Here is a 17,039-nt window from a genome sequence, read left to right on the forward strand (position 1 = left end):
GCCAACACAATGGACAGAGAGGGGGAGGGGAGGCCTGATACACATGATAGACAAAAGAACGAAAATGCCCATGTTTATACCAATGCTGGCTGAACAATGAAGAGAGTACTGTTAAACAACTGGGGATGTTAACACTCGGTAAAGTAAAGTAAAATAGTGTCTGTCAGATAAGATGGTCCAAAAAAGTGTAATTAAGTCTTTTTTTGCGTGGTTGATAACATCTTTCCAATGATTACTAAGTTTGTACCCATCATCACGGTTGAAATGATGTCTGTGTTTGTATATTTGTATGGCTTCGTGTACAAACCTTTGATGGTAGCCGGGAGGTTTGCAGAGAACCTTGGTCTCGGAAAAGACAATTTCATGAGAGCCCACCGAGTTGTAGCAATGATCGGCAACGGCAGAAGAATCAGTTCTGCCGTGTTTCAGATCTGACTTGTGCTCGCGGACACGATCAGAAACATGACGTTTCGTTTCTCCAATGTAGCAATCACCACAAATGCAACTCAATTTGTAGACTCCAGGATACTGTAAGTCAGGAACGACATCCTTCACAGATGGAATCAGATCACGGATTTTATGCACTGTACTGAATCGGACTTGGATCTTATGTTTGTTTAGAATTTTGGAGATCTTTTTGGTCACGCCTGCTATGTATGGTAACGTGATGGTTTTGGTCGGAGTTTCATGTGGCTGTTTCTGTGTGGTGGGAGAGACAGCTTGGCGGATAGTACGGTCAGAGTATCCGTTCATCCTGAGGGCCCGATGTACATGTCTTAATTCACCGGTCAGGTGGTGTTTGTCAGAAATGCCATGGGCTCTGTGGTATAGCGTTTTGATGAGAGAATTCTTTTGAGATGGGTGGTGGTGGGAATCCGGTTTCAAGTAGGAATCTGTGTGGGTGGCTTTCCTGTAGACAGAATGTCCCAAGGATCCGTCAGGCCTCCTCTCAAACAGAATATCCAAGAATGGTAGTTTACCGTCTTTCTCCACTTCCATGGTGAATCTGATGGATGGGTGTCTAGAATTGATGTGGTCCAAGAAGTGGTTCAATGCTGGGAGGCCATGTGGCCAGATGACGAAAGTGTCATCCACATACCTCTTCCACAGGGAAGGACGCAGGGTGGATGTCTGGATGGCGTCTTATTCAAACTTTTCCATGAACATGTTGGCTATAACTGGTGACAAAGGGGAGCCCATAGGGGTACCCTCATTCTGTTTGTAGAAGGTGCCATTCCAGGTAAAATAGGTGTTGGTGAGGCAATGCCTAACCAGCGCAGGTGCATCAGAATTCAATCCATGTTGGACTAAGTCCTCAATTATTGTTAGGGTGTCCGGTACTGGGACTTTGGTAAACAAAGATACTACATCAAAGCTGACGAGGATGTCATCAGGAGATAGTACCATGTCCTTAACCATAGAGACTAATTGGGTTGAGTTGAGTACTGCCGAAGAGGTCTTGCCTGTGAAAGGGAGCAGAGTATCTGATAGAAAACGGGCTAGTTTGTACGTAGGAGAGTTTATCGTCGACACAATGGGTCGTAGCGGGGTGCCTACCTTATGGATTTTGGGAAGACCATAGAGTCTGGGAGGTCTTGCCGCCGATGGTTTTAGAGAGGGACGTTTGCTTGGTTCGATTAGGGAAGTCGAACTCGTGATGATACTGTTGGTTTTCGTCATTAGGCTTTTAGTGGGATCGTTTTTCATTTTAGAGTAACTCCCATCATTAAGAAGGTCCAGGATTTTGTTGTTGTATGAATCTTTATCCATGATGACCGTGGCATTGCCCTTGTCTGCCGAGAGGATGACTATATCATCTCTCTTTTTTAGGTCCGCGAGTTCAGAGCGTTCGTTTTTGCTGATGTTACTAGTGGGTTTCTTAGCATTCTTAAGAATAGTAGCTATTTCAGCTCTTGCTACATCCGCATGGATGTGTCCTATGCCTCTGAAGGCTACATCAATCTCAGAAATCATATCCTCTACTGGTATATATTTAGGGGTGACGGCGAAATTTAGTCCTTTGGCCAGTACCGTTTTTAGAGTGTCAGAAATTGGGATGTTACTCTGATTAATCACGGTCTTGTTAACATCCAGCTTTGCGATGTGTGGCTCTGGTTTCTTCTTAGATAGGAGGTTGAATTTAGAAATCAGGTTAGCTTTGCATTTGGCTGACATTGAGTCAGCAGAAGCAGAAGTCATGTTATCAACGTGGTTCCAATCAGAAGGTGACATTTTTTGTGTTAACATTAAATGTGTTTGTAAGAGAGTCTTGTCTAAATTATTTAGTTCAGATCGGAGTAACCTTATTCTCTCCGAGATTAGTGATAGGCTAGCTTTAAATAAGATCTGTTTAGAGTTCGGTGAGGACACAGCAGCGGATGTGAGTGTGAAAGCGATGGGTATTACCTTGTTATCTCGGCATCTCTTGAGGAAGGCCAGCGTCTCGAGAAGCTGTGACTTCTTGTCTCGTTGTCTGAGTTGCATTTGTGGTGATTGCTACATTGGAGAAACGAAACGTCATGTTTCTGATCGTGTCCGCGAGCACGTCAGATCTGAAACACGGCAGAACTGATTCTTCTGCCGTTGCCGATCATTGCTACAACTCGGTGGGCTCTCATGAAATTGTCTTTTCCGAGACCAAGGTTCTCTGCAAACCTCCCGGCTACCATCAAAGGTTTGTACACGAAGCCATACAAATATACAAACACAGACATAATTTCAACCGTGATGATGGGTACAAACTTAGTAATCATTGGAAAGATGTTATCAACCACGCAAAAAAGACTTAATTACACTTTTTTGGACCATCTTATCTGACAGGCACTATTTTACTTTACTTTACCGAGTGTTAACATCCCCAGTTGTTTAACAGTACTCTCTTCATTGTTCAGCCAGCATTGGTATAAACATGGGCATTTTCGTTCTTTTGTCTATCATGTGTATCAGGCCTCCCCTCCCCCTTTCTGTCCATTGTGTTGGCGTGTGCAGCAGCAACCGCGTCCAAGCCATCGTCTTTTTTTTGGCCCCCCCTCCCCCTCCCGATGCGTTGTACTTAGCACTCCGTGCTGTCTTTGAGCCCCGCCCCCCTCCCAACCGATACGTTCCATTCATTGGCTACCACATTCTGATGAGCCCCCCCCTCTCCTCCCCCCTTCAACTTGCTTATAAGGGACTAGCGGAAGTACCCGGCTTTGCCCGGGTGAAAAATATATTTCTTAAAAACCTTACATATATATACACAGATACTAAGGTATTGTCAAAGCCCGGTGGGCTGTTTGTACATTTCTCCACCAACAAATATATAAGAGGCTTTCACAAGTCCAAAAAGTTGTAGAAAATGTGGGGTAAATAGTTGATGTCAAAAGGTTTCCGAAAATTGCGGTCTCCCCCCCCCCCCCTCAAAAAATATCTTTACCCCTCGTAGGTATATATACTAACAACACCTTACATACAACAGAGGAAGTGGTATCTATTGACTCTGTAGTAGTATCTACTGACTGTACCGTAGTATCTACTGAGCCAGTAGTAGCTACTGACTGTGTAGTAGTATTTAGTGACTGTAATAACTACTGACCATAGTAGTATTTACTGGGCCTACAGTAGTATCTACTGACTATATACTCGTAACGACTAACTGTATAGTATCTGCTGACTCTATAGTTGTATCCACTGACTATAGTAGTAACTACAAAATCTATAGCAGTATCTACTCACTCTATAATAGTATCTACTGACTCTAGTAGCTACTCACCGTGGTAGTATGTATTGACTGTATAGTAGTATATACTGACTGTAGCAGTATTGACTGACTGTAGCGGTATATACGGACTGTTTTAGTATTTACTATAGCGGTATCTACCAACTCGATAGCAGTATCTACTATCGCTACAGCAGTGTATACCGACTGAGGTCGTACCTGCTATCACTACAGCAGTGCATACTGCTGTGTTGGTACCTGTTATGATGACAGCAGTGCATATTGTGGTGGAACCTGCTATGATTACAGCAGTGCATACTGCTGTGGTGGTATCTGCTATGATGAGAGGAGTACATATTGTGGTGGTGGTACCTGGTATGATAACAGCAGTGCATATTGACTGTACTCATCATTCACCCTCACCATTCACCACTCACAACTCACCCTTACCACTCATCCTCACCACTCACCACTCCCACTCACTATTCACCATTCACCCTCACAACTCACCACTTACCAACCTCCCTCACCAATCTCCCTCACCACTCACCCTCACCACTCACCCTCACCACTCACCCTCACCACTCACCAATCACCACTCACCCTCACCACTCACTCTCACCACTAACCCTCACCACTAACCCTCACCACTCTCACTCATCACTCTCCCTCACCACTCACCACTCACTCTCACCATTCACCCTCACCATTCAGCCTCACCACTCACCCTCACCACTCACCCTCACCACTCACCGTCACAACCACCACTCACCCTCACCACTCAACTTCACCCTCACTACTCACCATTCATCGTCACCAATCACCACTGACCAATCACCACTCACCACTCTCCACTAACCCTCACCACTCAACCTCACCACTCACCCTCAAAACTAACCACTCTCTCACCACTCACCCTCACCACTCAGCACTCACCCTCACCACTCACCCCTCACCGCTCACCACTCACCCATCACCACTCACAACCGCCACTCACCCTCACCACTCATCCTCACCACTCACCCTCACAGCAACCACTCACCCTCACCACTCACTCTGACCACTCACCACTCATCCTCACCAATCACACCCTCACCAATCACCCGCACTGCTCACCCTCACCACTCACGCTCACCCTCACCACTCACCCCTCACTAATCACCACTCATAACCGCCACTCACCCTCACCACTCACCACTCACCCTCAACACTCACCCACACCACTCACCGTCACCACTCACCCTCATTACTCACCACTCATCCTCACCAATCACACCCTCAACAATCACCACTCACCCTCACAACTCACCCTCACCACTCACTCTCACCACTCACCACTCACCCTCACAACAACCACTCACCCTCACCGCTCAGCACTCACCCTCACTACTCACCCTCACTACTCACCACTAATCCTCACCAATCACACCCTCACCAATCACCACTCACCCTCACCACTTGCCACTCACCCTCACCACTCCTACCACTCACCCTCACCATTCACCCTCACCACTCTCCCTCACCACTCTCCCTCACCAGTCACGCTCACCACTCACCCTCACTACTCACCCTCAACACTCACGCTCACCACTCACCCTCACTACTCACCCTCAACACTCACCCTCACCTCTCACCACTCACCCTCACCACTCACCCTCACCACTCACCCTGACCACTCACTACTCATCCTCACCAATCACACCCTCAACAATCACCACTCACCCTCACCACTCACGCTCAACACTCACCCTCACCACTCATGCTCACCACTAACCCTCACCACTCACCCTCACCACTCACTAATCACCTCTTACAACCGTCACTCACCACTCACTCTTACCACTCACCCTCATCACTCACCCTCACCACTCACCCTCACAACAACCACTCACCCTCACTACTCATCCTCACCAATCGCACCCTCACCAATCACCACTCACCCTCACTGCTCACCCTCACCGCTCACCACTCAACCTCACCCTCACCACTCACGCTCACCCTCACCACTCACCTCTCACTAATCACCACTCACAACTGCCACTCACCCTCCCCACTCACCCTCACCACTCACCCTCACCAATCACCACTCACCCTCACCACTCAACCTCACCATTCACCCTCACCACTCACCCTCACCATTCACCCTCACCACTTTCCCTCACCACTCTCCCTCACCACTCACCCTCACCACTCACCAGTCACGCTCACCACTCACCCTCACTACTCACCACTCACCCTCAACACTCACCCTCACCGCTCACCACTCACCCTCAACACTCACCTTCACCGCTCACCACTCACCCTGACCACTCACCACTCATCCTCACCAATCACATCCTCACCAATCACCACTCACCCTCACTGCTCACCCTGACCGCTCACCCTCACCACTCACCCTCACCACTCACGCTCACCCTCACCACTCACCCCTCACTAATCACCACTCACAACCGCCACTCACCCTCACCACTAACCCTCACCACTCACCCTCACCACTCACTAATCACCTCTCACAACCGTCACTCACCCTCACCACTCACTCTTACCACTCACCCTCACCACGCACCCTCACAACAACCACTCACCCTCACAACAACCACTCACCCTCACTACTCACCCTCACCACTCATCCTCACCAATCACACCCTCACCAATCACCACTCACCCTCACTTCTCACCACTCAACCTCACCACTCACGCTCACCCTCACCACTCACCCCTCACTAATCACCACTAACAACCGCCACTCACCCTCCCCACTCACCCTCACCACTCACCCTCACCAATCACCACTCACCCTCACCACTCACTACTCACCCTCACCACTCTCCCTCACCACTCTCCCTCACCAGTCACGCTCACCACTCACCACTCACGCTCACCACTCACCCTCACTACTCACCCTAACCACTCACCACTCACCCTCAACACTCACCCTCACCGCTCACCACTCACCCTCACCACTCACCCTGACCACTCACCACTCATCCTCACCAATCACACCCTCACCAATCACCACTCACCCTCACTGCTCACCCTCACTGCTCACCCGCACCACTCACCCTAACCACTCACGCTCACCCTCACCACTCACCCCTCACTAATCACCACTCACAACCGCCACTCACCCTCACCACTCACCACTCACCCTCACCACTCACCCTCACTACTCACCACTCATCCTCACCAATCACACCCTCAACAATCACCACTCACCCTCACCACTCACGCTCAACACTCACCTTCACCACTCATGCTCACCACTAACCCTCACCACTCACCCCTCACTAATCACCACTAACAACCGCCACTCACCCTCCCCACTCACCCTCACCAATCACCACTCACCCTCACCACTCAACCTCACCCACACCACCACCACTCTCCCCCTCACCACTCTCTCCCCCTCACCACTCTCTCCCCCTCACCACTCTCTCCCCCTCACCACTCTCTCCCCCTCACCACTCTCTCCCCCTCACCACTCTCTCCCCCTCACCACTCTCTCCCCCTCACCACTCTCTCCCCCTCACCACTCTCTCCCCCTCACCACTCTCTCCCCCTCACCACTCTCTCCCCCTCACCACTCTCTCCCCCTCACCACTCTCTCCCCCTCACCACTCTCTCCCCCTCACCACTCTCTCCCCCTCACCACTCTCTCCCCCTCACCACTCTCTCCCCCTCACCACTCTCTCCCCCTCACCACTCTCTCACCACTCTCTCCCCCTCACCACTCTCTCCCCCTCACCACTCTCTCCCCCTCACCACTCTCTCCCCCTCACCACTCTCTCCCCCTCACCACTCTCTCCCCCTCACCACTCTCTCCCCCTCACCACTCTCTCCCCCTCACCACTCTCTCCCCCTCACCACTCTCTCCCCCTCACCACTCTCTCCCCCTCACCACTCTCTCCCCCTCACCACTCTCTCCCCCTCACCACTCTCTCCCCCTCACCACTCTCTCCCCCTCACCACTCTCTCCCCCTCACCACTCTCTCCCCCTCACCACTCTCCCCCTCACCACATGTTAAGGGGGATCCTAAAGGAATCTACAACCTTCGATGATTCCTTTGCGCGATTCAAAGAATCGATTCCTGGCGCATAGGAGGTTTCCATTTTTTATTACAGAGTTTTATTTTCATTCTTATGTTATGTTTTAAAGTTTTCAGGAGTTTTTAATTATATTTTAGCCCCGGTCAACGCCGGATATTTCCCATTCGTAGCAGTTTATATCAACTCTATAACCAACTAATATTAAACGGAAATAAGGCGATTCTAAATGAATCTACAACCTTCGATTCCTTTTCGTGATTCAGAGAATCGATTCTTGGCGCGGTCGGGTTTAGAGTTTTAATTACACAGTTGTATTTTCATTGGGATGTTATGTTTTAAAGTTTTCAGAAGATTTTAAATGTATTTTTCCCCCGGGCAACGCTAGGTATATCGAGTTTATACCACAAAGTCGACGCCTGACAGACTTGCGTGTCGAGGCCTAGTACCGTGCAGAGCCTCCGGCCTCGCCTAAATTGCCCACTCGGCTGAGGCTGGGTACTGGGGCCGTTAACCCCCCCCCCCCCGCGCTACAATAATACTGTCTAATCGCTATAATTTTATTATCTACCGACCCTATAATAGTAATTGCACACATTGGGGTGGGGGGGGGGGGAGTGAAGAGGACGTGAAACTTTGATGAATTTACCTCAGAGTCGTGTGTTATTGCGTGCACATACTTTTAACGGGAATTAAAAATGGCGTCCACCCCGCTGCGAAGTTGTTGCTACCCGTTGCCAGGGGCAACCGCCGTGGTCCGCGCCGGTCGGCGATATTAAATAAATAAATAAAGCTTTAAATAAATAAATAAATAGAAATCGCACTCAATCGATAATCGGTCCGATTTAAAGTTTAGAGACGAAAAATCGGAAATGCCTAAGTTTACCGCGGGGCCGGGGGCGTGCCCACCTGCAAAATTTAATCTCGGCGAACCCCACGGTCCGAGAGCTACATCCCCCGCAAGGGAGCGTACGCAGACGGACGGACAGACAGATAAACAAAAAATGAATTATATAGGTTAGATTACATCTTGAATCATTGCCTCACTTGATGCAGCTAATTCGGCTGTGACGGTCCCACCTGATGACGGAGACTTGTGTTGCCTCCGAAACGTCGTGATTTTTGTTTTATTTTATTTTATTTTCATTAATTTTGATGTTTTACCTACGTGACTTTACCGAAAAAACCTAAGAATATGATTCCTTGCAGTCACGAAAGCTTCAAATCTAGAATTAAGCTTTCTCTTTTTGTGTCGAGCTCATTATAGTTTTTCGTTGTGAGAAAAAATATTGGGAAAATACAATTGGAAAACCCTACAAAGTTTTAATATTTAGGGCAATTATTTAGATCGAACCAGGTTGAAGGTGATAAGGCGAGCGAGAGTTTGTTAAAGTGCAACCGATAAATTGCTAGCGTTCAAAACGTAACATCAAACCACAGCAACGTATGGTTAAAGTCAACACTTCGTGCCGATGGCGTCATCAACGCCTTCGTGTTGATGACGTCACTACGTCATTTAGTTTCGTCATCCCGCTCTACCCTGGGACGTCTGCGTTGTTATAAATGACGTCACGACGTTCATCAGAAAACAAACGCCTGTGATGCATGACGTCACTACGCAACCAACCCCGCACAACCTTCTCGTCAACTCGTTTTCGCCGACGTCACTTTGTTACGTGGCTACGTCATTACGTCGCACGTGATGACGACTCCAGCTGAACGTACGGCTGTGTTTTTACGTCATTACGTAAAAGGCAACGTGTCCGTGTCGCTCGTTGCCCAGGCTAACGTGCTGATGTCATCAGTAGAATTATAAAAAAAATGTTCCTGGAAGAATCCGACGAATCAAAGTAAATTTTGATTCAAAGCTTTCGTGACTGCAGGGATTCATATTCTTGGTTCTTTCGGTAAAGTCACATAGAAGGGAAATAAAAAAGTAAAAAAAATATATATATTTTTATATAATAAAAATAGAAAAAAAAAAATCTATTATTATTTTATTATTTCCCTTCACCGTGACTTTACCAACAGAACCAAGAATAAAATGAAAAGTAATTACGTCGCACGTACATCCAAAAAAACGTCATCACGTCGTGCCGGTGACGTCACGACGCACCTCACGCCACGCCCCCTGCTGCTGGTGACGTCACGACGCACCTCACACCACGCCCCCTGGTGCCGGTGACGTCACGACGCAACTCACGCCACGCCCCCTGGTGCCGGTGACGTCACGTGGACGGCAGGGTGGCTGAAGGAGGAACGCGCGAGCGCCGTCCGTGTCGCTCGGTGCCCAGCGTCGTCCGGGTTCCTTCGGGCTCCCGTTCATTACCGCCACAGGCCACCTCCTCGTGTCCTCCGCGGCTGTCGGTGTCGCTGAGCGGCGGCGGCGCGGACAGCGCGAGACTTGGCTGTGTCGCGTCACAGCACTGTACGTACAGTGTCCGTACAGTGCCCGTAGTGTTACCGCGCGGGTCTCTCCGCCTTCTCGTCCTGTCGGTGGTGGAGCGAGCGAGGGTGGACTCGGAGCAACAAAGGAGTGAGTTGGCACAATACACAGTCGTGTGTAACATAGTTGTGTGGTGGGCGCAGCAGTGCAGCAGGACGCCCCATCGTGTATGCGGTACTGCGTGAGTGACGCAGCGGCCACACGTGGAGGGCTTTGCCACGGGTTGACCGCAGGATCAAGCCCCTTTGTTTATGTTTTATTCACAGAGGGCAACGATACCTGAAGTATAAAGTTACGCCATTCCACGAGTATAAGGGTGGGTTACACGGCAGCCCGCAGTCCCATCAGCACCCGTGTTATTGGCGCACAGTGCGGCAAAGGGATGTTAAATGTAAAGTGTGTAGGCCGAGACAATCGCATAAAGTGGCGCAGCGATTAGCATGCAGGGCATAGTGCGTGTACACGTGTGTAGAGAGTACACGGTTCACACAGAGTGCGAAAGTGACGAGCGTAACGCTCTATCGTTTACAATATTTTATACGTCGCACGTGTGGTCGTTATAATAATCGAAATATCTTTAAAGGAATATGGAGTTATTTTTGTAGCTGAGCAATGTGTTTTTTTTAACAAGTTTTGCTGGCTGGATTTCTGGCTGGCTGGGGTGGAGCTGTCCTTAGCGCACGTCTGCGGAAATTCCGTCACCCGCATCGTGCTGTACAGGGTTGCGCCGGGTTCGTGCGTGCTGATGTCACGCTTCCCCCCGACTCTACTGTGGCCGTGCATCCCGAGAAAACATGCCATGGAGGAGGATGTGAAACGGAGAGGAAAGCGAGAGAGCAAAACGGAAAGATGAGAGCGAGGGAAAGCGCAGAGGAGTGGGGATTATGGAGAGGCAAGAGAGATTGAGACAGGAAATGGTGAGGTGGGCATCAGGAGAGTGACATTGATAAGTGAGATTAACGGATAGAGCGGCTTGGATACAGTGCAGGAAGGCGATGAATAGAGGAGAGAGGGGACGGGGATACACAAATGGTGAGAAGTCTAGATAAGTATGGACATACATTACAGAGAAGGCAAGATAGAATGCTGGAGATAAAAAGGGCTCTATGTAAGATTAAAGGTTTTGCTGGGATGGACGGACTGTCGCCTCCATTGGACGTGCGGTTTTCTATTCTGCATTAAACATTTCGCATCATCTCTAGCACTCCTTATAAACTGCATACGGGCATTTTAATGCGGCTAAACATATGACTTGTGCATAGTTTAATTTGATCACGCAGTAATATGCACAGCAATTTTGCTACACAGCTTGAGTTTGCACGACAAAAAAAACAAAGAATGTGAGGTGAAGGAGTGGTCAAGTGATGCTCAGGGAATTAAAGGGGTTTCAAAGATTATGATTGAGAATCTTTCTCTGGTGTATGGCCCTTTAGCTGTTGCCTTTGTGTGATCTGTCAGTTTTAAGTATATTACAGTATTTTTGTTAAATTACTGTTGTATTTATCTTCAGAAAATACTTTTTCCCCACTGAATATTTGGAGATTATATTACTCGAATACCATTAACCTGAGCGCTGATGATCCCCGTAGGATATAAATTATTCATTTACAGGGATAGTATAAGGTCGATAGATTAATTCGTTTTACCACGTTGCCAATAAAGGCTTACTTGATTATGCATTTTAATTGTTAAATTTCAAAGACACTGTTAATGGTTGGCCAAGTTAATTTAATGTTTACACGCATTTATTTCCATAGCCTAATTATAAGTGGCTTCAACAAGCTACATATAACTTGCCTTTTCAATTGTGATGAACACTCTTTTTGATGGCTTTTGTGCACGATTTTTTGTTACATATATTGTCCACTTAATAACTTGTATAACATAAGTACCCTTGTTTGGCATGCAATAATCAATGTGTCATAACAATAGAAAGGACAGTTCTTGTCTCCAAAACGCCCAGAGCACGTTCCACCAGTGCTGTCCCCAACTTTCCTGCTTATTGATGTTCTTTGTCTAGGCCAGGGGTCGGCAACCAAAATAACAAGAAGAGCCATTTGTTTCCAATTCGGTACAAAATTCAGTATTTCAAGAGCCGCAATGCATCTGAGTACGTACTCATCGTCAAGAAGCAGCTCGTAAAGAGCCGCATGCGGCTCCGGAGCCGTAGGTTGCCGACCCCTGGTCTAGGCCTGTTGCCAATGAATGCATTCCACATATTTTACTGAAGATGTTAGCATCTGTTTTTGTTAAAGTCTATGTTAATTTGAAACCCTCAAGCTGATGGGCCTGCATTTGGTGCTAGATTGTATTCATCTTATTTTCCTAATTATACGTACATATTTAAATTCCTATAGTATTAAACAAATAAGCACCCATCTGCAGTATCCATTTTATTTACAGTCAATTCTTAATGTTTGCCAAATGACGAGGCTCTCATCTAGTTTTAAATAGAGCAATGTGACATTTTAAGTATTTATAAAAAATACTGAATATATCCAGGAACTTAGTCTTGCAAGTCGCTTAAAAAAGACGTACTACAGAAGTAATAATTACCATTACTTAAAGCTTTTGTGACTGCAGGAATTCATACTCTGGGTCTTTCGTTAAAGTCACTTTAGAGTAATAATTACCATCTCAAGCAATTCAAGGATCCAAGATACCACAGTTAAATAACAGACCGCATCTCATTAATCTGAGCTGATTTCTAACAATGGCGTTTACATGTTTTTGTCCACGCAGGGGCAGAGTTACTCAGAAATGGAGGTGGGAACAGCCCACAGTGAGGTCAACCCGAACACTCGTGTCATGAACAGTCGTGGCATCTGGCTGACATACGTGCTGGCCATCGGCCTGCTGCACGTGGTGCTCCTCTCTATCCCATTCTGCAGCGTGTCTCTTGTGTGGACGCTTACCAATGTCATCCACAACCTGGTACGTATAACTTGTTCAGTAGTTCTTGTGTTCCATCCTATACTACATCATGTATTTTGCTCAAGATTTCATATGACACAAACTGTCAAATATAAAACAATGGTGGGAAATGGTATATGAACTTGCTACGAGGTTTTCGAAAACATGCACAGAATGCTAAATGTGTATTCAATTATTACTTCCCAGAAAAATACAAAAAAACTGCCTAAACTTAAAAAGTTACATTTCGAGGTACAATTTTTCGTCTGCTTTTTGGGCTCAAAGTACATGTTTATTATACGTGTAATATAACATCGGTGTTTTCATAAAAGTTTCTCATAGCGAATACATCTGGCTGGCTTTTTGAGCCTATGTTGCAAAAATACTGAGTGTTTTCTGCACAATGTTTGGTGTTTTAATGTGAATCAATTTGCTTTTTGTATTGTGCAGGGAATGTACATTTTCCTGCACACAGTAAAGGGTACGCCGTTTGAGACACCAGACCAGGGAAAAGACCGGCTGCTGACCCACTGGGAGCAGATGGACTATGGTGTGCAGTTCACCTCCTCCCGCAAGTTCTTGACAATTACGCCCATTGTGTTGTAAGTATACTGTATGTAGTTTCATCTCTTGCACAACTCTCTCTGGACACGCCTTTACATTTTCATATACTTTACTCAAGGAGGTTTCTAGCCATGTGCTGCATGTTTTAACGGATGTTGAATAATGGATAAGGCAGCCTGCGGTGTCTGTGCATGGCTGTCATACGGACATGCTGCAGTGCATTTTACTTGCCCGTAGAGATTAAACACAACAGTGCAATCATGTTGCTTTAAAATAAGTTTTGAAACAAGGCTCAGGTTGCTAATAATGTGAATGCATTACATTTCAAATGTTACACTTTTTAAGTGAGAATAAAAGACACGTACTACACAACACATAATGTTTTTTGCATTGTATATATGTACGTATATATAAAGCCTCAGATACAAGGATCATCAAGTCTTCCTTGACCTTGATGCATGTGTATCAGCTTGCACAGGTTGTATCAAAGCACATGGAGCTCTATGCCCTCTGAGCACCTGACCCTTTCACTGTTTTTGGATTAATACGCTCATATGGGATTTTTGTCTTGTCATGTTATGAATAGCCTTCTGAGGGGCATATTTGAGTGCTATTCTGGATTGAAGAAAAAAAGAGACAATGTTTACCACCTCTGCTTTGCTGATGGCGGTAATCATAGAAACTATTTACCCTAGGAGCAACCTTTTCTTAGGGCGGATTCAGATGAAAATTATGTAATAAGGAGGTGAAGGAGAGAATTTGGGTTATTTTAGGCATCTTAATCTGATAATGAACCAACATACCAATGGTTTCCAAGAAAATCTAGTTTTAAATCGGTGCATATTATCTGCTATGACATGATCATAAACTGTTAAAAAAAGATTGAACAAAGGCTGAAATGTATGCAAAGAAGCATGGAGGGATGCATGTTGAGAATCGTACAGCGAGGAAGAAAAACATGGAACAAAATAGTGACCATTTAGCAAAGTGGGCTTGGACAAGATTCGTTGTTTAAAGGGATGATGGTCAATGGAAGAGATCGGTCATGGAATGGGAGCCAAAGGTGTGAGAATATGCTCAAAGTGGAAACACTTTGTGGATATGGATTGATGAGATCTGCTTCTGTGCAGGAGTGAGTTGGATTGTATTGCAGGATTGAGGGATATGTTAGCACAGGGAGGCCTTCCTCCAGCAGGAAAAGAGATCATGGCTGTTGCAGCTGCTGACGATGCATGTTTGTATACTGTAATCTCACCTTTTTATTGTTTGCTCCTGTAGGTACTTCCTGACGAGCTTCTACACCAAGTATGACGCAGTGCACTTTGTGGTGAACACACTATCCCTCATGAGTGTGCTCATCCCCAAGCTGCCTCAGCTGCACGGAGTCCGGATCTTTGGCATCAACAAGTACTGATGGTGCTGAATAGTCAGGGACCCAGAGAAAGGGTCCTGAGTTGGAGGCCCAGAGTGGGGCGCTCAGAGCAATGGAGTCGGCATGAGAGGCCCGGCGTCAGGGGCCTTGGAGTGAGGGGCTTGGAGGTCAGGGGTCAGAGCAAGGGGACCGCACAACAGCAGGGGGTGAGGGGAATGGCAGCCATGTTGTGTGGCATACTGTGTGCAATGCGTACTCGGATTTAAAAAGGTAACATTTAAGATTAAATGTCAACCCATTAGGTTATTTAGTTTGCTAATGCGAATACATGCTGTTGACCATATAGTGTGCTTTTTGATTAAGGTTATTGTTTCCATGGAGATTTACTGTTTTATACATTTTATGTAAATTACAATTTGGTTTTAGTCACGAGGTGATTTGACACATTGGTTGTAATTGCTTATTGCCCACAAAGAGAGTGGCAAGTCATTTATTGGCATTGAGGTTTACTTTTTTGAGTGCATAGTCTTGTATATTTTTTCCAAGCACAACGCTGAATTGTGTTGCATTTTAGGTGTTATATGCAATGCATGACTGTCTATAGTTGATATATTCATCCAGATTTAATTTGAGGAGCTTGTAAATGATTTTGTTGGTAATTTAAACAGGAAATATTTTACACATGTTTTGCTATACTTTTGTCAAATCTGAAGGTAAGGCACATGACCTGTATAGTATTAACCGACCAGACTGAACCGAGATTTTACACAAAAAATGACATCACAACTTTTCTAAATAAAGTTGCGGTTGACAAACTTGGCTAATCTTGCTTCAAGAGGGACACCATGTTCTTTAGCTTGGTGCAATGATTAATATTAAATCAATCATGGCAGTTGTGTTCTCCATATTACCCAATAAATTATGCGAATGAGCTGTAATGTTGGCAAAGTGAACCATGTATAGCATCAATTGATGAACAGTATATTTAAGGTAGCCACAACTGACATATCTTGCTTGTACAGTGGTTGTGATTGGAATCCTTGAACTTTATGCGACCGTTTATACGTTCGGTTTTTTTGCATTGAGACACGATGGCATCTGGTAGTGCACATTAAGACGGAACTCCATAAAATTGACATAAGTATCACACTCGATGGTTGTACTGTATTATAAACTGGGCAGGTCCTGGTTCAACCTTTTGGAATGAGGCCTGCACTGCAGCGTATAAAACTAAATGGCTCCATATGTAGGAAACAAAATGCAACCCTTGAAGAATAAATAATTATTGTAAATGGTTGGAATATTTAAACCTCCATTGAACTAGAGTAACCATTACATTTTCTCTCCTACCAAAGAATTGTTTTACAGATTTAATTTGATCATGAGATTTTTTTATTGCCGTACTTAGTTTAAATCCTATGTAATTTGTTAAAACCTGAAAAAATAGGGTGTTTTAGAACATTGAAAAAAGTAAGGTCAGTAGATTTAATGCCCATCGTTAAGAGCTACCCAAAAGTTTTTTGATGATTGCAAGGCTTAATGTTGTATAGTAAAATTTGCAGGTGGTGGTATACGCTTACCTGCTGGAATTCCGCTTTATGCTATTGTATCTTTCCACAAACAAGTCTTGAAAAATCTTGCAGTCGCATAGATATGTGTACAGTACTGTGTAATGTACATAGCATTGTTAAGGTTCGATATATCTAGTAATCAATATACGTGAAGCTGTTTCATACTCCCAGTTCAGGTTTTGAATTGTGCATGGTTATAAATAAAGTGAACATATGGAAGGTACACGGAATGACCTGGGTTTTGTTTTAACGGTTGTCCCCAATACGTGACAGATGGTGAGTTGTTTTTTGAGAATTTATTCTCGGTCTTATAATTATCATGTCACACTGCCGGTGTACTGTATTTGGTTTTAATATTGATGGTGCCACAGGCTTATCACGTTTTAATTTTTGTGAGATCTGAAAGTGTTATTTGGTGTAGTGTTTAGTCTA

General features: G+C 45.8%; 1 protein-coding gene across 1 annotated transcript; it reads left to right on the forward strand.

Moving 5' to 3' along the window:
• The first annotated feature begins 9,956 nt into the window (after nucleotides 1-9,956).
• On the forward strand, nucleotides 9,957-16,830 carry LOC144728756 (ORM1-like protein 3). Its single transcript, XM_078608381.1, has 4 exons — nucleotides 9,957-10,277; nucleotides 12,930-13,121; nucleotides 13,551-13,702; nucleotides 14,943-16,830. The coding sequence occupies exons 2-4, from the start codon at nucleotides 12,948-12,950 to the stop codon at nucleotides 15,076-15,078; spliced, it is 462 nt and encodes a 153-aa protein (XP_078464507.1). The 5' UTR covers nucleotides 9,957-10,277; nucleotides 12,930-12,947; the 3' UTR covers nucleotides 15,079-16,830.
• Nucleotides 16,831-17,039: the final 209 nt, after the last annotated feature.

The sequence above is a fragment of the Lampetra planeri genome, chromosome 2, assembly GCF_965212315.1.
Source record: "Lampetra planeri chromosome 2, kcLamPlan1.2.h2, whole genome shotgun sequence".
NCBI classification, from domain to species: domain Eukaryota; kingdom Metazoa; phylum Chordata; class Hyperoartia; order Petromyzontiformes; family Petromyzontidae; genus Lampetra; species Lampetra planeri.